The sequence below is a fragment of the Aquarana catesbeiana genome, linkage group LG03, assembly GCF_042186555.1.
Source record: "Aquarana catesbeiana isolate 2022-GZ linkage group LG03, ASM4218655v1, whole genome shotgun sequence".
Classification (NCBI taxonomy): Eukaryota; Metazoa; Chordata; class Amphibia; order Anura; family Ranidae; genus Aquarana; species Aquarana catesbeiana.
The window spans coordinates 635,188,360-635,211,023 of NC_133326.1; the positions used below are offsets into that span (position 1 = coordinate 635,188,360).

At 42.9% G+C, this 22,664-nt stretch overlaps 1 protein-coding gene and 2 non-coding genes across 3 annotated transcripts in view; all 3 read left to right on the top strand.

Moving 5' to 3' along the window:
- Positions 1-4,595, top strand: part of LOC141133251 (hepatic lectin-like) — a 38,904-nt gene extending 34,309 nt beyond the window's left edge. The window contains exon 7 of the mRNA XM_073622513.1: positions 3,219-4,595. Within this exon, the coding sequence (XP_073478614.1) occupies positions 3,219-3,351 (133 nt within the window). The 3' untranslated portion in view covers positions 3,352-4,595. The remainder of the gene's footprint in view (positions 1-3,218) is intronic.
- A 2,526-nt stretch (positions 4,596-7,121) lies between these two features.
- On the top strand, positions 7,122-7,193 carry TRNAE-CUC (transfer RNA glutamic acid (anticodon CUC)). Its single transcript has one exon. It is a non-coding gene; the product is annotated as a tRNA-Glu (tRNA).
- A 12,940-nt stretch (positions 7,194-20,133) lies between these two features.
- TRNAM-CAU (transfer RNA methionine (anticodon CAU)) lies at positions 20,134-20,206 on the top strand. The gene has a single exon. It is a non-coding gene; the product is annotated as a tRNA-Met (tRNA).
- The last annotated feature ends 2,458 nt before the right edge of the window (positions 20,207-22,664 follow it).

Consider the following 22,664-nt stretch of genomic DNA (forward strand, 5'->3'; position numbering starts at 1 on the left):
AGATTTTACAAAAAGTCCCAGGGGGACATATTAAACCAGAACACAGGCCGCAATTGGCCCGCGGGTCGGACTTTGGACATGCCTGGCCTAGAACATCTTCCAAACTAAAATAGCTGAGACTGCTTTACAGACCCCCAAAATTATTGCAGGTTAGGCCTTCCAAATTACATTTTTTTTTTTTTTACTTTCTAGCTAACACAAATGGCTTTAACTAACAGGTTAAAAAACACAGCCATGAAGTTGGCTGCATGTCCGCTGGATCCTATGAAGGTCTTTGCAATTTGCTGCATAGATATTCAGCATTAACCCATCCACCATTGATACTTCAATTCTGACTCGGCACAGTGGTCAAAAAGTACTTGGGTGGGACCCCAAACTAATTTCACAGCATGCCCTATGGTGATATTTCATGACCTAAAATACATCTCCCAAATTTCTAAAAATGGTACAGTGCTGTGAAAAAGTATTTGCCCCTTCCTGATTTTCTTTGGGGTTTTTTTGCATATTTGTCACACTTAAGTGATTCTGATCAAACTAATTTTAATATTACACAAATATAACCCGAGTAAATACAAAATGCAGTTTTTAAATGATGATTTCATTTATTAAGGGAAAAAAGCTGTCCAAACCTGCCTGGCTATGTGAAAAAGTAATTGCCTCCTAAATCTAATAACTGGTTGTGCTACCCTTGGCGGCAACAACTTCAATCAAGCGTTTGCGATAACTGACATTGAGTCTTTCTCATCCCTGTGGAGGATATTTGGTCCACTCTTCTTTGCAGAATTGTTTTAATTCAGAGACATTTCAAGCATGAACTGGTTTTCAAGCATGAATGGCCTTTATACGGTCATGCCACAGGATCTCAATCGGATTTAAGTCCGGGCTTTGACTAGGCCACTAAAACATTAATTTTGTTTTTTTGAGGCATTCAGAGATGAACTTGCTGGTGTGTTTCAGATCATTGATCTGCTGCGTAACCCAAGTGCGCTTGAGCTTGAGGTCATGAACTGATGGCCGGACATTATCCTTCAGGATTTTCTGGCAGAGCTCAGAATTCATGGAATTCATGGTTCCATCAATTATGGCAAGTCGTCCAGGTCCTGAATCTGCAAAGCAGCCCCAGACCATCACACTACCACCACCATGTTTGACTGTTGGTAGGATGTTCTTTTTATATAATGTTGGTTAGTTTTATGCCAGATGTAACGGAATGCACACTTTTAAAAAAGTTTAACTTTTGTCCCATCAGTCCACAGAATATTTGCCCATAAGTCTTGGGGAAAATCAAGATGATTTTTGGCAAAAGTTAGATGACCCTTCTTTTTGGTCAACAGTAGCTTTCGCCTTGGAACTCTCCCATGGATGCCATTTTTGCCCAATCCGTTTCTTATTGTTGAATCCTGGACACTGACCATACCTGAGGCAAGTGAGGCCTGCAGTTCTTTAAATGTTGTTCTGGGTTCTTTTATGACCTCCTGGATGAGTCACGTTGTCCTCTTGGAGTAAATTTGGTAGGCCGGCCACTCCTGGGAAGGTTCACCACTGTTCCAAGTTTTCTCCAATTGTGGATAATGACTCCCACTGTGGTTTGCTGGAGTCCCAAAGCCTTAAAAATGGCTTTGTAACCTTTTCCAGACTGATTCATGTAGATTACTTTGTTTCTCAACTGTTCTTGAATTTCTTTAGATTATGGCATGATGTGTTGCTTTTTTGAGATTTTTTTTAGTGTACTTCACTTTATCAGATAAATGCTATTTAAGGGATTTCTTGATTCAACAGGTCTAGCAGTAATCAGGCCTGGGTGTGGCAAGTGAAATTTAACTCAGCTTTCCAAAAACAGTTCATTCATGATTTAGCGAGGGGGGGGTCATTTCCTTTTTACATAGGGCCAGACAGGTGTGGACAGCTTTTTCCCCCTTAATAAATGAAATCATCATTTAAAAGCTGCATTTGTAATCACTTGGGTAATCGTTGTGTAATATTAAAATTTGGTTGATAATCTGAATGTGTGACATATATGCAAAAAAAAAAAAATTTAGGAAGGGGGCAAATACTTTTTCACAAAACTGTATATTTAAAATCTTTGCTGAGGTGTGTACATTAACTAGTTTGAATGATAAATTATATTTCAAGTATTTACTCCTGTGACATGCATTCCATTCCAAACCTACTATGAGCTTATATACTCTCTTACAATACCTTACCTCCCAACTTTAAGAAAGAGCTTTCCCAAAATGGTCTCAACAACAAGGTAACAACAACTGGCTTTACTTATACTATCAGTATGATGGACCAACTTGTACAGTTTAAGTTACTGCGCTGCCTCCATTACACCCCAGAGTGGCTACACAGGTTGGGATTTTCACTACAGCCTCTTGGAATAGTTGTGAGCTTCTTGCAGCCAACCGTTTACATATGTTTTCGACTAGTTTGTACCCGAGCCATTACTAGTCCCAAAACACCTTTTAGGAATACTACATTTTTTTGTTTTCCATGTGTATCAAAGATCCATTTTCCAAAGGATAGTCTTCTATGCTTGCAAAAGAAATACCAATGGCCAAATCTGTCTACTGTAACCTAATGCTTATCTATGTTAAATTGGTTGTATACCCTGTACAACTACTTTTACCTAAAGGTAAGCCGCTATTAAGGCTTACCTGTTGGTACTGGAAATATCTCCTAAACTGAAAATAGTGTTGCCACTGTGCTATTTCATGGGTAGGAACTAACGGTATGAATGTGTGAGTAAATGTATTATATCCTATATCCTTATATCCTAACGTTCCTTGTGTTACTGCATTTACCAGGAATTGTTGTCCTGGCTTGGTGTTAGCCTACTTATTTATGCCTTATACAAAAGTAAACACTTTAGAAATTGTCAATGAACCCCCAACTTGTACTTGATTACTGACAAGTGATTATATGACTGGGAACTACTCTGACTGGTTCCTGATTATTAGTGAAGAGCGTTCTCAGGAGGCCTGTCTGCTGCCCCCAGAAAAGCCAGCGGGCCTCTTGATGATGTCACAGGGACCAAGTGGTGGCTGGGCATGAGAGGACAAAGCTGGATCTGCTGGATGGGTGAGTATCGGAAATGTGCAGCACGCACCTCAAAGTAAGTAGAGGTAAAAGAAAAAAAAAGGGGGGGGGGGGGGGTGATCTAATTTAAGTCTATATAAAAAAAGTCCTGTATGTAATACTGGCCATTTTATTTTCAGGTCCTGGACCAAAGGGGAGCCAAATAACCATGGCGATGAGGAAGACTGTGCACTGTTATGGACCAATGGAGAATGGAATGATGTACCATGCAGCTATGAAAACAGCTATGCAGTTTGTGAACAAAAGCTCTGAACCTTTATCAGATTCACTTAAAGTGTATTTCTAGCCCCAGTTTTTATTAGTGTGGAATGGGGAAGGGAAGGGCTAAAACCCATGTTGGTTTATACTCTGCTGTCTGTGTCTTATTGGGAGAATTTCCTTGACTTTTTGACCTAGGGACTCAACTATAAGTGAGATGAATTCTCTAAAAAGTCCCATCATTTTTTTTACAGTAACAATGGTCACTAGGACTAATAGAGAGGGGAAAGGGAAATCCCAACAGTGAGGCCAAAACAGCAATAAAAACCTGACAGGGGGTTCTAACCCTTCTCTACCCTTCACTACTCAATCCACAACTTAAAAAACGATTTGATATATGCATACACTTCACTCTGTTTGAATAGTACACAAGTTAAAGAGTGCAATTCTTCTCACACATGGTTATTTGTTTGGAATAATATCATACACTATATTACCAAAAGTATTGGGACACCTGCCTTTACACGCACATGAACTTTTATGGCATCCCAAAAGTTATCCCCGCACTAGTTTAGGTCTCACCAGGTGTAAAGTTGATTTTGCTCTCCAGAGATGAGAGGTTCCAGGTGCTGGCTCATGCTAGTAGAGACTATGTGCAAACGAGAAGATCTGGACAGCCACACTCCAGGAAGTAATAATCCAAGTTTCTTTATTTTAAAATCAGGAACACATCAGATACAGGACATCATAGACAGAGTGTACAGATCATAGGTTAACGCGTTTCACACTTGTCCAAGTGCTTACTCATAGCTCAATGGAGTGCGGCTGTCCAGATCTTCTCGTTTGCACATAGTTTTTTTTTCCCAGTTTTTGTCTGTAGGGTTCCACTAATCATCCCTTCTTATTAGAAACAAACAAGCATTATTCAGCAGGGAAAAAACAAAAAAAGTATTGCCAGCCAATCAGCAGCAGGAGGTAGATTACAATGACAGTTTCTACTGTAGTTGCAACCGCCGCTGATTCTCTCAGATATAGTCCATGACCACAGCTTGGATGCAGTTTCCTATTACATTTCAATCATAACATTTTTACAAAAATAGCATATTGATCAGTTTTGCTTGATTTCTAGAAATAAGTAGAAATAAAACAATTCTAAGCTCCAAGACATAACAATCACTTCAATGTAACTAGTACTACTGATAATGTAACACTTATCTGCATACTGCAATAAAATGTATTAATTAAACATGTAAACCGATAAAATAAAATTTGTTTTAATTATTTTACTGATTTTAGAAGGGGTGTACATTAATTCTAGAAATTAATTGACATGAAAGGGGATTTCTATAAAGCAATTTTCTATAATTAAAACTGAACTCCAGACAACTAGATGCTAAATATACAGATAAGTGCCAAAAGATTTGTTTTTCTTTCTATCCAGTTTTGAGATTTACACATCCCTGCTATACAGCACAGCTCTTGCTAGGGAAGCAGAAGACATTATTGTTTTATGCTGTAATTCAGTAACACTTACAGGTCTTGTCCATCCCCCAGCTAGTGACTGACTAGTAAAAGAAGAAGCAGCAGACTGAGAAGATAATTTCTCTATCACTCTGCTCTTTCCTCCAGTCTGCATGCACTTTGCACTATCTGCCTGGAGTTTAGCTGTGAGAAATTCACATTTTATGTTTTTGCCTAGATGACCAATGTTTAGTAAATTTAGAAAAACATTTTTTTTATTTGTTTGGAGTAATATCATACACTATATTACCAAAAGTATTGGGACACCTGCCTTTACACGCACATGAACTTTAATGGCATCCTAGTCTTAGTCCGTAGGATTTAATATTGGGTTGGCCCACCCTTTGCAGCTATAACAGCTTCAACTCTTCCGGGAAGGCTGTCCACAAGGTTTAGGAGTGTGTCTATGGGAATGTTTGACCATTCTTCCAGAAGTGCATTTGTGAGGTCAGGCACTGATGTTGGATGAGAAGGCCTGGCTCGTAGTCTCCGCTCTAATTCATCCCAAAGGTGTTCTATCAAGTTGAGGTCAGGACTCACTCACTGAGCTCACCATCCAATGTTTGTAACTGAAGTCTCCCTCACTTCTCTCTTCTGCCTCTGAGTGAGTGAGTACACTAAGATAAGAGGGACTTAGATTTAAGGGGTGCCCTGTGGTGTAAGGGGGGCTTTGGGAATCCTAATTTAAGGGGGAATGCTGGGAACTCAGATGTAAGTGGGAGGTTTGCTAATTTTTTTTAGAAATCCAGGACAAAGGGAAGGGTTGCAGGGTTTAGTTTGAAACGGGTTCAGAGAATGCCACTAACCTGAACACCACTGAAGTCAATAGGAGCCGAATGTTAACCGCTTCAGCTCCAGAAGATTTGGCTGCTGAATGACCAGGCCATTTTTTGCGATTCGGCACTGCGTCGATTTAACTGACAATTGGTCGGTCGTGTGATGCTACACCCAAACAAAATTGATGTCCTTTTTTTCCCACAAATAGAGCTTTCTTTTGGTATTTGATCATCTCTGCGATTTTTAATTTTTGCGCTATAAACAAAAAAAGAGCGTCAATTTTGAAAAAAAACACAATATTTTGTACTTTTTGCTATAATAAATATCCTAATTTTTTTTTAAAAAAAGCAAATTTTTATCTCAGTTTAGGCTGATATGTATTCGTCTACATATTTTTGATTAAAAAAAATCGCAATAAGCGTATATTGATTGGTTTGTGCAAAAGTTGTAGCGTCTACAAAATAGGGGATACATTTATAGCATTTTTATTATTATTTTTTTTTACTAGTAATGGTGGCGATCTGCAGATTTTATTGGGACTCCAACATTATGGCGGACACATCGGACACATTTTTGGGACCATTGGCATTTATACAGCGATCAGTGCTAAAAAAAAATGCACTGATTACTGTATAAATGTCACTGGCAGTGAAGGGGTTAATACTAGGGGGCGATCAAGGGGTTAACTGTGTTCCCTCATGTGTGTTCTAACTGAAGGGGGGATGGGACTGTTGAGGGGAGATGACAGATCGCTGTTCATGCTTAGTATAAACAGACGATAAGTCTCTTCTCCCCTCAGAGAACTGGGATCTGTGTGTTTACACACACAGATACCGGTTCTCGCTCTGTCACGAGCGATAGCGGGAGCCCGGCGGTCATCGCGCCTGCCGGGCACTCGCATCAGCTCCTCAGATGAGCAGCGGACATGCGCGCGCGCCCCTGGTGCCCACAGGGCGAATCGACGAAACATGACGGCGCTTCGCCCAGCCATGCCATTCTGCCGCAGTAAAACTGCAGTGGCTGGTTGGCAATTGGTTAAAAGAGCAGTATGGGGTTTTTTTTTTTGCAGAATCATACTTACCTAGGTGGATACAGCATCGGTCCGACACTGAGAACTAAGCGATCAAACACCGCAGATCGCTCGGTTCTTAGGGCTCCCTGAGCAGAGAGCTGCCTTCCCCCCAGCTTACTGGAGCACTGGGCTGTGGAGGGGGTGGGAGCAGCCAGCTTAGCCTCTATTTCCTCTGGGTAAGGGTCTTCAGCTTTCCTTTTTTTGTAACTGTGCATTTTTCATGTTTGACGTACATTTTTTCATGCAACAATGTGCATCTCATGAAATGCTAAAGTGTGAATGCAACCCCAGTGAACACTGCAAGACATTTTAAAGCTGACATTTGATTAAAAAATGTGTTGAGATGACAATAGCTGGAACATACCAATGAAGTATGTCCTATGTCCTGTTGGCTCATGATCTCTGTGCCAAATACAATGTCAGATACTTGTCACAGTAACACAAGCCTTCAACCTCCCTGGTGGTCTAGTGGTTAGGATTCGGCGCTCTCACCGCCGCGGCCCGGGTTCGATTCCCGGTCAGGGAAGAGCTTTTTAAAATTACCTCCAATTAATTACTTCACTAAAAAATCAAATGATTTTTTTGCCAAATTTAGTAGCTGCCTCAGTCCCATATTCTAATGTAATGTTCATGAATCTGGGGAAAATGTTTTAGGCCACTCTAAAAATTACTTATATAAAAAACAGTCTGAAGGGTGGCCACAGCATTCAATGTTTGAGGTAAATGTCCAGGTGCTCACCCACACAGAAATCCATACAAACCCCAAACTTGTATAGAGGTTCTCACAGGTCTTACAGATGGAATAGATCAAAACAGCAGAGTTTTTATTGTTGACATTTCCATGAAGCTCGGTCCGGGCTTGAAAGATGAACACACTGTAGTGCAGTTTGGTTTTGATGAGGTACAAGCTTGTCTTCCTCAGGACAACAGTGAAGTGAAGCAAAACAACATATACAGTATTACCCCTCACATTTTTGTAAATGTTTTATTCTATCTTTTCATGTGACAACACTGAAGAAATGACACTTTGCTACAATGTAAAGTAGTGAGTGTACAGCTTGTATAACAGTGTAAATTTGCTGTCCCCTCAAAAAAAACTCAACAAAAGTGAGTACACCCCTAAGTGAAAATGTCCAAATTGGACCCAAAGTGTCTATATTTTGTGTGGCCACCATTATCTCCGGCGTTCTGTGCCTCAGCAAAGGGATGTGTGGGCTGGAAATTTGAATCTCAGGAACTGGCAGATACATCATGGATGAAAGGTGTCAACACTTTTCATCCATGACGGGGGCCCCCGACACCTGCTCACCATCCAATGTCTGTGACTGAAGTCTCCCTCACTTCTCTCTTCTGCCTCTGAGCGAGTGAGTACACCAAGGTAAGAGGGACTTAGTTTTAAGGGGTGTCCTGTGGACTCTGATGTAAGGGGGGCTTTGGGAATCCTAATTTAAGGGGGAATGCTGGGAACTCAGCTGTAAGTGGGAGGTTTGGTGAGCAGAAACCACCTTCCATCAGAGTTCTCCTTCACATTCTCCTACACTGCGTTCCCCCTTAAAAAAATGTTTGCCGTGCACCACTAAAGTGTTCGGGTTTGGCCTGAAGAAAAGATGGCAACCCTAGTCATGGGCCACAATAAACTGTTTCCCCCCAAACGTAAACAAACCCATACTGTCCTGAGCCCCCTATAATGCTGCTTTCAAACTGATTACCTGCGGTTTACCGGCACCATAGGTGCAGCACAGTGCACCTGCGGCTTTCCTGCGGGTTGGCTGAGCTTTGCCATAGACCTCTATTACATCTTGCAAGTGTGCTGCACCTGTATATCAGTGTGAAAGCAGTCTAATAACCAGTGGTGACTGGTGCTCAATTTTCTCACCCTCCCGACGCTCGCTCGATCACCACTTCCCCCTCATCGCTCAATCGCTCGCCAGCTCTGCACTTACCCCATCCAGGTCATTTGCTTCCCCCCGCGTCTCCTCCCAAGTCACTTCTCCTCCTGGCCAATCAGGAGATAGGACTTGGCCAATTGGGTCTTAGAACTCCCGGCCAATTGGGTCTCAGGACCCGCTTCCTGATTCACCAGGAGGAGAATTAGGAAGACAATAGCCAATACTAATTTCGCTATTGTCACACAACTGGTTGGGCTCAGGGCACAGTGCTCACCCTTTTTTGAAGCCAATTGGAGCCTCAGGCTCTAATCATATGCTTCTAAAAATAAAACCATTGGAATCCATACGTCCAGCGCCATGCATGTAGAGGCCCGGTGCATGGATTAGGGAATCAGCCACTGCTAATAACCCTTTTTAACCATTGGCACCGGCTCTTGCCGCCCCTTTAAGGGTTTACAATGCCAAGACAGGGGCGGGACTTTTGGCCATATGAACGTTATGTTTGGCTGCCATGGAGCACGGCATGCAATCGGGGCATAGCTCTATTGCACGCAAATATACAGCCGATTGGCCCAAAGAGACCGCATATTTGAGTGCGCTCAGCGCCAACAAGTTAAGTGCTAATATGCTCATTGCTAAAATGCAGTGTATGTGATGTTTATTACACTGGCCTCTTCCTCTTCCAGCTTCCAGCTTCCACTGGCATAGCTCTCCAGGCTGCTAGAAAGGTCCCAGGCAAAGTGCACTTAGTATAGCTCGGCCTGGGACAGGAGCTGATGCTACAGAGGAAGTATTGGCTTATATGGCTCTGTCTCCCTCCGTGGCTGCCTGCTTCCTCCACTGCCGGCATCAGCTCCATGCACTCTGATGCTCTGGGATGGCAGGTTGCCAATCAGTTGATCACAATCTGGGCTTGCCAACCCACCATTGCAGGACATGGGCATGCACTTCCCTGGCTTGAGGTTGCAGGCCGAGTACCCTTGCTATATGCATTAAAATATTTGCATATTCTTTACAGAATGTACAAGCTTGCCTGTATCTAAAGGCATTGTGATGTAAATTAAGCTCAACCTCAGGCTTGGGGCCCCCTCATTTGTACCTCCTCACCACAACCATGGCCAGGGCAAATGAGCACGTGTGTTTCCGTAGTGTAGTGGTTATCACGTTCGCCTAACACGCGAAAGGTCCCCGGTTCGAGACCGGGCGGAAACAATTTTTTTTTTTTTTTTCATCTGTTGGCTCGTGATCACTGTAGAAATCTTTGCTACACTAATGCCAGATACAATGTCAGATACTCGCCACAGTGCCACAAGACCTCAACCTCCCTGGTGGTCTATTGTTTAGAATTTGGCACTCTCACTGTCGCGGCTTGGGTTTGATTCCCAGTCAGGGGAGAGATTTTTAAAATTGCCTCCAATTAAATCATTCACTAGATAAATCAAATGCTTTTTTTGCCAAATTTAGTAGCTGCCTCAGTCCCATATTCTGATGTAATGTTCATGAATCTGACCACACAGGAAAAATCTTTTATGCCATACTACAAATTACTTATATATAAAACTGAAGGGTAGCCACAGCATTCAATGTTTGAGGTAAATGCCCAGGTGCTCACCCACAAAGAAACCCATACAAACCCCAAACTTGTGTAGCACCCTCTAGGTAGGTAGATGCTAGAGGTAGTTGGTAGGATAGGTAAATTTAGGCAGGCCTGGCTGGCAGCCAGGCATGTTTTTTTTTTTTTGTTCTGATCTGGGCTGGGAGTGGCTCAGAGTAGAAGCTGATGACTCACAGGCAGCATCACTGAGACCTCCCTCTTCTTTCTAGAGTTTGCTGGAAAGTTCTAGAAAGAGCACGAGAGGAGAGGTGGAGCTGCCTGGGGTGTTTCAGGGAGCCTCGACCAATCCCCAACCTGGATTGGCAGGGGGCAGGCCTCCTTAAGTACCCAGGGTCAGCCCAGCTGGGGAGGTGTTGTTCAGGTGTAAGAGCTGGAGATGGAGTGCTAGCTGTTGGGGGCCTTTGAGGGAGCTCCCCAGTCTGGGGGGGTGACCTTGGGCCTTTGCTCAGGGGCAGACGGGATCCTCGTACAAACCACAGGGGTGTCCTGGACAGGAGGCACAGGAGGAGCAAGAGAGGACAGCAGGAGAGAGCACTGCTGGGCAAGTCTCTAGGGAAAGCAACAACTGGTCACAGCCAGGAGGGAACAGACCTGAGAGGACTGGGGAGGCACGCCTGAAAGGACTGGGAGAATGCCGTCTGGGATGGGTGCAGAACCAGTGGTGTGGACTGTGGTGTTATGGGCAGTGAGGAAAGGCAGCTGCGGCCACGAAGGCTGTCAGGGCCTGAAGATGGATTACTGTGCTCAGTAGCCGCATATAGGACAGCTAGCACCAGAGACTTTCTATTTTGCTACACTATAGGGGCCCACAATCCCTACTTGCAAAGGGCAATCGCTAAGGCCTGGCTGAGCCAGTGTCAGGCCTAACCACTTTGTGCTAGCTCTGCCTGAAGATAAGAGAGGAAGCGATGTGCAGGAGGAGAAATATGTATATAGTTGTCCAAACCAAGTTCTGCAAAATTCCATTGGGCATCCCATACTTCCCTTACCCCATCCAACTTCAAACCCCTCAATTGTTTTATGACTGTTTTATGTCTTGGAGTGTCTGAGAGGTGAATGCCAGGCTGGGCAGGATGGCAGGTGGGCCACAACACTTAGTAGCCCCCCACGGGGGTACCGCTACACTTGTATAGAGGCACTCACAGGTCTTGCAGAGGGAATAAATCAAAACAGCAGAGTTTTTTAAAGTGAACGTTTTGATGAAGCTCAGTCAGGGCTTGAAAGATAACACAGTAGTGCAGTTTGGTTTTCGATGAGGCACAAGTTTGTTTTCCTCAGAGCAACAGTGAAGTGAAGCAAAATAACATATATATCCTAAAAATAAACCCTTCAATCATTACCACCCACATGTGATGAGATCATCAAGTACAAAGGTTACAGCTAAAAATGGTGGGCAAATATCTTAATTAGAAGCACAGAAAAAAAGCACCAAAGTGGTACATAAAAAATGATCATAAATAAAGGATGGAGCCAAACCCAGGCACTAATGGCAAGTGCCAGAGACAAGAAAAGGCAGGACAGAGCATCATGTTACCTAAGCAAGATGGCCACCAAAAATGAATCGGGGCTGAAATAACAGAAAATGGTAGACAGGTCAATGTACAGGAAAAAGGAAGGTGCTGCAAAGCAACCTGCAACACCAGAGATCAAAAGACAAGTCCAAAAACAGACATGAATTCTGTGTAAAATCACCAAATAAATGTGCTGAAAGTGAAAATAAACAGAACTGGGATACAATAAAACAGCAGACAATTAAAGCTCAGAACAGGGAGAGCACAGAAGGTACCAAAACCCATAGCAGAGTGTCCTACAGGCAGTAGAAGGATACAGGCAGTCCCAGAGTTACGAACCTCCGACTTGCAAACGACTCCTACTTACAAACGGGAGGCAGCGTGACGTTCTGCGCATGCGAGGCCACTTTTTGACGGCAGGCACCTTGGAAAACATCGGAAAATGAAGTCTGCGCATGAGCGGCTACTTGACAGAACATCAGAAAACATCGGAAAACTACGTCTCTGCCGTTATGCACATGCGCTTCCGACTTACGAACATATCCGACTTAGGAACAAACCGGCAGTCCCTAACCCGTTCGTAACTCGGAGACTGCCTGTACATGGAAAAGATGAGGAGAAAAATCTCCACAGACCTGTGACAGGCATCTCCATAGGAGAGGGAGGGGGCGGTACCCAAAACTGGAGGGAAAGCTCCAGAGTGGACAGCAACCACCAGTGGACAATTTTATGCTAATCACATGTTAATAGGATATAAATGTAATGGACACATGAAAAAAAAAAGAAGTACAATATCTGCACAAAAACTAGTGCCGGGGTCAATATATTTATGCTATAGAACCCACAATAACATCAAGGTCAGGCTGATTGCATTGTGTGTGGGGCAACAGAGCAATTGGCATCCAATATATGTGCAGTGGCAACTCCTCTTTTTAACTCACTATGAAATTCTTTTTTCTATGTAGTCCTGAACAGAATGGTAAAAACATATATATATATATATATATATATATATATATATATATATATACATTCTCTCTATTGGGTGTAGCACTTGGGAGCCACTTGATGTGTCTGGTCCTCTGTTGTTGTGCCTACAACTCTGTGAACAGCTCTGTACCTCCAAACACAGCAATACATATATCTCAGAAAATGACACCAAACTGTTTTGCCCTGTACACACGGTCGGATTTTCCGATGGAAAATGTGTGATAGGACCTTGTTGTCGGAAATTCCGACCGTGTGTAGACTCCATCACACATTTTCCATCGGATTTTCCGACACACAAAGTTTGAGAGCAGGCTATAAAATTTTCCGACAACAAAATCCGTTGTTGGAATTTCCGATCGTGTGTACACAAATCCGACGCACAAAGTGCCACGCATGCTCAGAATAAATAAAGAAATGAAAGCTATTGGCTACTGCCCCGTTTATAGTCCCGACGTACTTGCTTTACGTCACCGCGTTCAGAACGATCGGATTTTCCGACAACTTTGTGTGACCGTGTGTATGCAAGACAAGTTTGAGCCAACATCCGTCGGAAAAAATCCTAGGATTTTGTTGTCGGAATGTCCGATCAATGTCCGACCGTGTGTACGGGGCATTTGAGTAGTGGCAAAGTGTTTTACAACCAGGTGGAGGTGAAGAGAGACTGTACAGTGATGAATCAGCAAGGAAAAGCTATACTGGATTGGTTCACAGTTAAAAGATATAGCACAGTAGTCAACAATCCAAGCTTTAATTGCCAGCATTGTTTTGTTTATTTTCCGGTATCAGAGGGGGAACCCACTGCACAGAGCAGGTAAAGCCGCGTACACACGAGCGGAATGTCCGACAGAAAAAGTCAGACGGAAGCTTTTCATTGTATATTCCGATCGTGTGAAGGCCTCACCGGACTTTTTTTCCGAAAATTCTGAGGGACCTAGAAATAAAACATAAACTCAAATATTCCGCGCTTAGGACAAAATTTAAAGAGAACTGCAGCCCCCCCAAAAAAATGGAAAAACACTGAGGTGAAATCCAAAAAGACTAAAAAACTCTAGTGGGGAATGTGGCGCTGTTCAAAAGTGAATGGAAATAAAATAGTACCCCAAAAAAATTTTGTTACAATATGTGAGAAGTACTGTAAAAAAAGTGTAAATAGTAAACAAAAAGTATGTCATGTGTGAATGCCACATGTGTAAAACATCACGTAATATTATAAATTAAAGTGCAAATAAATATAGGTTAAGCTGGAGTATAAATAGTCCTAAAAGAAATACATGCACTCATAACAAATATATAAATATGTGCGTAATATTAGTGCTGGTTTAAAAAATCCCCAAAAAATGCACAATTAGAATCAATGGTGTAATAAATAATTGACGTGATAGTGCACCAAGATTATCAAAAATAAGATCCAAATGATATAAGTGTCTAAACAAAAATAAAGTTCTATATATGTAAAAAAGAAAAAATCTGTGAGAAGTGTCTTTGCTTCAAAAGGATCCCGTGTGAATTGTTGTGGTTGATATGTAATCTCCTCTTCTGGAACCCCCAATTGTGTCCCCACTCACCGAAAAGCCCAACCCCTGCAGGGGTAATGAGCATATGAATGTAAATCCACTGGCAGAAATCGATCGGTGTCCCCCTCTGTGATTCCGCGATCTCCTTCCTGGTTGGGTTACCGCTAGTCCTTTAGAAAAGTCCACCAGAGTGTATCCATATGTATGGAGAAGAGAGGAGCCCCATAGTGTAAATCCAAAAGTTTTATTATTTAGCCAGTCAGCTTACATTAAAACAAAATAAAATAAAATGAAATAGGTAAAATCTGACTGAGAGTATCTGACTGAGAAGTGACACTGCTCCACCGGCTAGTGATGAGCCAATAGCCGAGACAGTAGCGAGGCAGCGGCGTGCGTTCCACAGCCGGACTGCCAGAAACCGGAAGTAAACAAACAAAAGCTTACAGCGACGTATGCGTACCAACGTGACCACGCCTTACGCGTTTCGTCATCAAGGCGTCATCTGAGGTGCGGCCATCTTGGTACTCCATACATCCTAATATGCTACAGGGAGGCGCCGCGTGTCCAATCAGAATGGGGGAATGGTAGAAGAAAAACACGCCCACTCTGCGGGGAATATTGAATGAGTTCTTATGAAAGGACTAAGAACGGACCCACAGGCAAAACACCCCCTGGTGGAAAAAAGTGAAAAATGCAAAAATGGTATAAAAGGTGTGTGATAGGTGTCTCTGGGGGGCGCCTCCATGCAAAAGAAGCAGAAGATTTAAAATAGATGACAGGCACACAGATTATAGTACAATTAGCCCACATATGAACACTGAAACAAGGGAGAAGGCCAAAAGGCACATTTCAAATGCTACCACTCATAAGTAAAGAATAATGGTTAAAATGATGGCAGAAATATGAAAGAATAAAATTTACAAAAATGTACATAATTCAATAATAGACCAAAAAAGTGCAGAATAATAGTTGAAATGATGGCGGCAATGTAGTTAAAGTATACAAAATTATACAGGAATCAGTATTGGACCAAAAAATAATAATAAAAAATAATAAAAAAAATAATAATAAAAAATAAAACGTATATAAAAATATTATATATAAAAAATGCGAATGTGGGTAAAAGGACAAAAAATATATTTTGCGCCATAAAATGTTAACTCACAATGATAATCAATATATAATATCTCACGTACATAAAAATTGGGGGAACTTCAAATCCTGATGAAACCCCCTATACTAAAAACAGATGTTAAAAATGTAAAAATGTAAAATAGAAAAAATGAAGAAGATGAAGGAAAGGGGGAGGTGTGTAGTACCCACTCTGGTTATTCTATGTGAAGTTAATATAGATTAATCGGCCTTTTGAGGGCTGGAGAAGGAGGCTATGTTGAACTGAAGGGAATATAAACAAATATCATTAGGTGAATAGAATTGATAAAACATATATATAATTCCTTATTGAAATATGTGTGAATGTATATTCCCAGTTCGAACCCTCAGTAAAAAAAGGCTCACTGGTATATGTTATGTATCCTAAAGATATAAGTTGATACATGAGTTAGAAGGCGGAGCTAAAAATTCAATAAGAAGCAATTTAAATCTATGTCCACGTTAAGTCCTCTAGGCACCAAGCTATCTAGACGGTATATCCATCTGGTTTCGTTCTGGGATATCTGTATCTTTTTACTACCCCCCCCCCCCCCCAATGGTCCTTAATGGTATCAATAATATAAAAAATTAAACCAGAAGGATCCCTGTGATGAAATTCGTCAAAGTGTCTTGAGAGGTTGTGCTTAGGAAACCCCTTTTTTATATTGTTAATGTGCTCTCTGATGCGCACACAAAGGGGTCTAGTGGTCCTGCCCACATATTGCAGTCGGCAAGGGCATTCATTGACATATGTTCACATGTGTTGTGTTACAGGTGATTAGTTCTCTAATGTCATACTCTATGCCTCTCCTAGAATAGAATGAGGATCGTTTCTTCGGTTGTTTTTTGCTGACCCGGCAAGCCAAACATTTTTGGCATCTGTAAAAGCCTTTCATACCCGAAAACAGTTTAATATTTCTCGGGGGGTCGATCACATTATGGACCAGATGGTTCCTGAGGGTTGGTGCCCTCCTATAAATAAAATGAGGCTTTTTCTTTAGAATATTCCCCAAAACTCTGTCAGATTTTAAAATAGGCCAGTATTTCCTCACTATATGCTCTATGTTCCTATATTGGCTATTAAAACCAGTGATGAAAGCTACATCCCCTAGGGAGTTCATATTGGTGTTGTTCCTATTTGTTGTTAGCAGGGAATCTCAATCCATTTTTTGTATCTCATCCTTTAATTTCAATAAGGTTTCAGTATGGTAGCCCTTATCCACAAACTTGTTGATCAACATATCAGCTTGATTCTGGTAGTCCTCGACATTCCGGCAATTCCTCCTTACTCTCAACAGCTGCCCTTTAGGGATGTTTTCTTTCCATTTAGGGTGGTGACAGCTGGTGATGGGTATATACCCGTTACGATCTGTGGCTTTGAAGTAAGTTTTTGTGAACAATTCTTCACCTTCTTTATAGATCTGTAAGTCTAGATAGTCTATCGTGTTGTAATCTGATTTTCCAGTGAAGGAGATGCCATACATGTTATGGTTTAGTTCATCGAGAAATTTCTGGAATGACTCTGGGTCCCCTTCCCACAATATGATGACATCATCGATGTATCGACGGTAAAATTTGATTTCCGGTCTTCTGGTCCCATATATGTAGCGCTCTTCTAACATATCCATAAATAAGTTTGCCACACTTGGGGCGTACTTGGCGCCCATGGCAACGCCTTTCCTCTGGACATAAAACTCTTTGTTGTACCAGAAATTGTTGCCCTCCATTGCCAGCTCTAGTCCCTCCAAGATAAATTTGATTTGTTCATGCCGTAAATTTGATCTGTCATATAAGGCCTTCTCAACTCCTTTCAATCCATCTTTCTGAGAAATACTCGTATATAAGGAGTTGACGTCTATTGTTGCTAAAAGCCATTGGCGACTCCCTGATATCGTTCTTAACTCTTTGATCAGTTGGGTACTGTCCCTGAGATAAGATTTCCCTTCCACCACCAGGGGTTTCAAAAATTGGTCAATATATTCTCCCAATCTGGAGAATAAGGAATCCACTCCGCTCACAATTGGCCTTCCCGGTGGTTTATTGAGCCGTTTATGTATCTTAGGCAGATAATATATAACCGGGGTTTTTGTAGACCCAGGGACCAAATATTGAGCTTCTTTTTTATTTAAAATGCCTGCCTCCAACCCTTTCTTAACAAGTTTCTTCAATCTCTTTTTATATTGTGCCTTAGGGTTACATCTCAGCTTATTGTAGGTGTTCTCAACTTTCAGTAGATTCTCCATCTCTTATTCATATTCTTCGTTCTTCAATATGACTAGTCCCCCCCCCTTTGTCGGCAGGACGTATCACCACTTGTTTCTTATTTCCAATTTCTTTAATGGTCTTCCATATGTGTATGCTTTTAGACATCTTATTCTCCATTTTCGCCAGGTCACTTTCAACCATGCGTTTAAAAGCCCTTATACACTGGTCTCCTGGGACTCTAGGGTTAAAAACCGAATTGTTTCTTAAATTCGTGTGTGTGTAAACTTCAGATTCTGGCGTGTGTGTGGTCTTCTTGTTCAAAGCATAATGTTTCTTGATTTTCAATTTCCTGATGAATTTCACACTGGAGAGACAGCAGCGGCTGTTTCGGGTTGGTTTGCAGGCGCTATTATTAGCGCAATAGCGCCTGCAAACCGCCCCAGTGTGAAAGGGCCCTAAAAGCCTGGGCTTTTAGCAGAGTTTAGGAGCTGCTGTGATTAGGTGTGGTTAAAGCTCCCTGTCCTGAGTGTAGAAGAATTGCGTTAAGTATAGGAACATTTTGACCGCCGGCCACGGGAAATGCAAAATGCGGCAAAAACAAGTTTTTCATTTTCCCATGGCTATGGTCAGGGTATGCTAGTGTACATGTAGCCTAATGCCCCATACACAGGATCGGACATTTCGACAACAAAATCCATGGATTTTTTCCGACGGATGTTGGCTCAAACTTTTCTTGCATCCACACGGTCACACAAATCTTGTCGGAAATTCCGAACGTCAAGAACGTGGTGACGTACAACACGTACGACGAGCCAAGAAAAATGAAGTTCAATAGTCAGCGCGGGTCTTCTGCTTGATTCCGAGCATGCGTGGAACTTTGTGCTTCGGAATTGTGTACACATGATCGAAATTTACGACAACGGATTTTGTTGTCGGAAAATTTGAGATCCAGATCTCAAATTTTTGTGTGACGGAAATTCCGATGGAAAATGTCCGATGGAGCCTACACACGGTCAGAATTTCCGACAACAAGCTCCCATCGAACATTTTCCATCGGAAAATCTGATCGCGTGTACGGGGCATAAGACTGGCAGGCTGCTAGAAGAACCAATTTATGACTCCATTCCTTGAAGTCAAAAACAGGGTGGACAATATTCTGGTTAATTAGAGACTTACTATTGTCCTAGTTAAGCACAAAAAGTTTTTGAACTTCTAGGAACTTTGGATAACACTATACAATCCAGAGATGGAAAATGCTACCCTTAAGCCGGCCATAGATGGATTAAATTCAGCTGGTTCAGCAGGGACCAGCTGAATTTCAATCCATCTATGAGCAGGCTGGCTGTACAGAAGTTGATCTCTCAATCGACTTTTGTACAACCAACCAATTGGAAATATTCGCTCGTTCCGTGTCACCGGCTATAGCCCGTGGTACTGATGAGTGTATTCGGACGGTGGGGAAGCCTTCCTGCTGTCAGAATACAATAGTTCTGTGGGAGGAAGGAAAGAAAATGAATAATGTATGGCCTGCCTTATGCACCTTTGACACACTTTGGTGTTGAGGGTGAAGGGCCACAAGTAGTAGTGCTGGCTCCTAGACTCCCTAATAGCTGATCATTTTTGCTCCCTATACACTCGTGTGTGGTGGCAATGGTTCTGCCACTTCTTATGTTAGACCAATCTCTTTCACCTTCTCTTCTACTTTAATTTTATCCCCAGGCTCTTGTCCTCCCTCTCTTTCTTGCTATTCCCCTATGTCTTCTCTCTAAAGCCAGCCATAGTTTGACTTGGGTACATTCAGCCTTCCCATACATGGTTCAAATTGTGGCTGGTCCCTGCTGAATCGGCTGAGATTCGAACCGGGGTTAAAGGGGTTGTAAAGGCAGAAGGTTTTTTTATCCTAATGCATTCTATCCATTAAAATAAAAAGCCTTCTGTGTCTAGCAGCCCTCCCAGCCCCCCTACTACGTACCTGAGCCCCATCTCTGTCCAGGGATGTACATGAGTCCCTCGGCCATCTGGGACTCTCCCCCCTGAATAGCTGAGACACAGCAGCGGCGCCATTGACTCCCACAGCTGTTAATCAAATTCAGTTAACCAATCAGGGGAGGGGGGGGGGCTGAATGGACACACCGAGCTGCAGCTCGACTTGAGTACCCCCATAGCAAATTGCTTGCTGTGGAGGCACTCGACAGGAGGAGCTTTGCCTTTAAGTTTGGATATGCCAGTGGAACATAGTAAATGGAGGCAAATAGTAATTAATACTATTTAGACTATACCTACTGATCATAGATGATACCTATCCAGCTTTTGCCTGGACTCCAGCTAATTAGTAATGAAGAGCAATCCAGCATAAATCACTCTTCAAGTCCCTGTTCATCCAGTTAAAACAGGGCCAGAAGCATTGGTTTTACTTCATGAGCTATTCATGCCTGTGTGTAATATAGGCTGTTGTTGGGCTGTTCAGAGAAGATCAGAACTTTAAGATCATTCCTTGAGGTTTCCTCCATTGCTTGATTTGCCCTTTTGTTGACCTAATACATGGTCATATATGCCACTAGTGGAATTTCCTGGCATGGCTGCAACAACTGCCTTGTTAGTGCAGTAGGTAGCGCGTCAGTCTCATAATCTGAAGGTCGTGAGTTCGATCCTCACACAGGGCATAAGTTTTATGTTATGGCTCATACTCATGATAATTTCATTATTCATACCCATGATAATTTCAGATGGGTATTTCAGAGAAATACACCTATCATTGAATGCCTGTGCAGTCCTTAGATTTGCACTCTTTCCAGTCCTCGAACCTTGTGAACTAGTGCACCAAACCAAACTGCATATTCCAGATGAGGGATTAATAATGCTTTACATAGAGGCAAGGTAAGTCTCTCTCTGAAGTATATACCTCTTTAAAACCCAACTCCAGGATATCAGCAACCCCTCCTTCCACATCCCTGCAGCTAACCACTGGTATAAAAATGGCCATCTAAATGTCCATTTTACTTACCTGATGCCAGGGCCGGCCCTACCATGGGACCCGATGGAGCCATGGTTCCAGGCGGCACATTCAGGGGGGCGGCAAATTGCCGCCCACCAGCCAGCCTGTTCCGCCAGGTCCGTTGCAGATCCCACTGTGAGGATCTGCCAAGAAAGGTCCCCATCAGATACTCTCCGCCCTGTACTGCGCAGGTGCAGCGCTTGCACAGTACGGAGGACAAAGGAGACGCTGAAAGTCTCCGAACATGAACAGCTGTTCATGAGCTCTACATGGCGCCTGCGCTTCAGAGTACATTGTGCCACACGCTCCCGCTGTTGATGTTCGGAGACTTTCAGCGTCTCCTTTGTCCTCCATACTGCGCAAGCGCAGTACAGGGCGGACACTATCCGGTGGGGGGCCTTTTTCAGCAGAACACCGGGCTCCTCACAGTGGGATCAGCAGCAGTGGCAAGTGACATCCACAATGTGTGCCAGGTGACGTGGCAAGCGACAATCCGGTACGTGTGGCAGGTGACGTGGCAAGCGACAATCCGGTACATGTGGCAGGTGACGTGTCAAGCGTCAATCCGGCACATGTGGCAGGTGATGTGGCAAGTGACAATCCTGTACGTGTGGCAAGTGACAATCCGCAATGTGTGGCAGGTGGAGTCGTGGCAAGTGACAATCTGCAATGTGTGGCAGGTGGCGTTGTGGCAATCTGCAATGTGTGGCAGGTGGCGTTGTGGCAATTCGCAATATGTGGCAGGTGGCGTCGTGGTAAGTGCAATCCGCAATGTGTGGCAGGTGGCATCGTGGCAAGTGACAATCTGCAATGTGTGGCAGGTGGCGTCGTGGCACGTGACAATCCGCATCTGAAGGCAGGTGACGTTGGCAAGTGTCACGCTCAGGGCTCCCACTGATTCTGCATTATGGTGAGTTGAACTATTTTATTTTATATAACAATGTAATAATAGAAATATTGCACTTCAATCATTTTTTTTGCTATACGACACTGCATCGATTTAACTGAAAATTGCGCAGTCGTGCGACGTTGTACCCAAACAAAATTTACGTCCTTTTTTTCCCAAAAATAGAGCTTTCTTTTGGTGGTATTTGATCACCTCCGCGGTTTGTATTTTTACAGGTCCTCTTTATACTCCTTTACATGTATAGAGCCATGACAGGTCCACTTTAGTTACCATGATATAAAATAATGGATGTGGGGGCATTTTGGTGGGCGTGATTTTTTTTGGGGGGGGGCAGCATTTCATTCTTGGTACCAGGCAGCACAATGTCTTGGGCCTGATGCCATGGTCACATGACAGTTCATCCCTATTCTTCTGTTTACTTCCTGTGGTCTTTTTTCCGGTGTCCACTGCCTGCATGATGGGGACACCTCTAGAGACAATATTTCCAGCAACTCAGTTCTCTTCCATAGAACCCAGAGGCAGGAGAATTCATGGGGGGGGGGGGGGGGTGAGGAGACCAGTACCCAAGAAGATAACAAGCAGGGAAAAAATGTCTGGTCCCCATAGCAGGAAATTATCTTGGCTCACAGAGGAAACTGAGTTTATCCATTACACTGCAGGATGGATTAGGAAGAAGTGTTTGGAATCAAGACTGAGGAGTAAGGTAATTGATGCACAATGGCTAAAGAAATGTCATTTTTGCCTGGAGTTGGGCTTTATATAAGAAAACAGAAAATTTACTATGAAATACTATAATTTTCCTTTCCTGATGGACTCCATAGCAGCATATGTTTGAGTGGCCCCACCCTCGCTCCTACACCATAGGACCCCACTTCCATAAATTTTCAAGCTGAGCCAGAGGCTGGGTTCCATAACTAGCCTACTCATAACTCTGGGAGGGAACTCCTGCTGCCATGGAGTCCAGCAGGAAAGGAAAATTCCAGTAAGTATTTGATAGTGAATTTTCAGTTTTCCTGACAAACTTCCATGGCAGCATACGTTTGGAAGCTAACTAGCCCAAAAAACAGGGGTGGGATGTCAGAAAAGTAGGGTTTCAATCTTAGCCAACAGAAACCCTATGGATAGATATTAAAGTGGTTGTAAACCCTATACAACCACTTTAAACTACAGGCAAGCCTAAAATTAGGCTTGCCTGTAGCTGCACTGGATATCTCCTAAA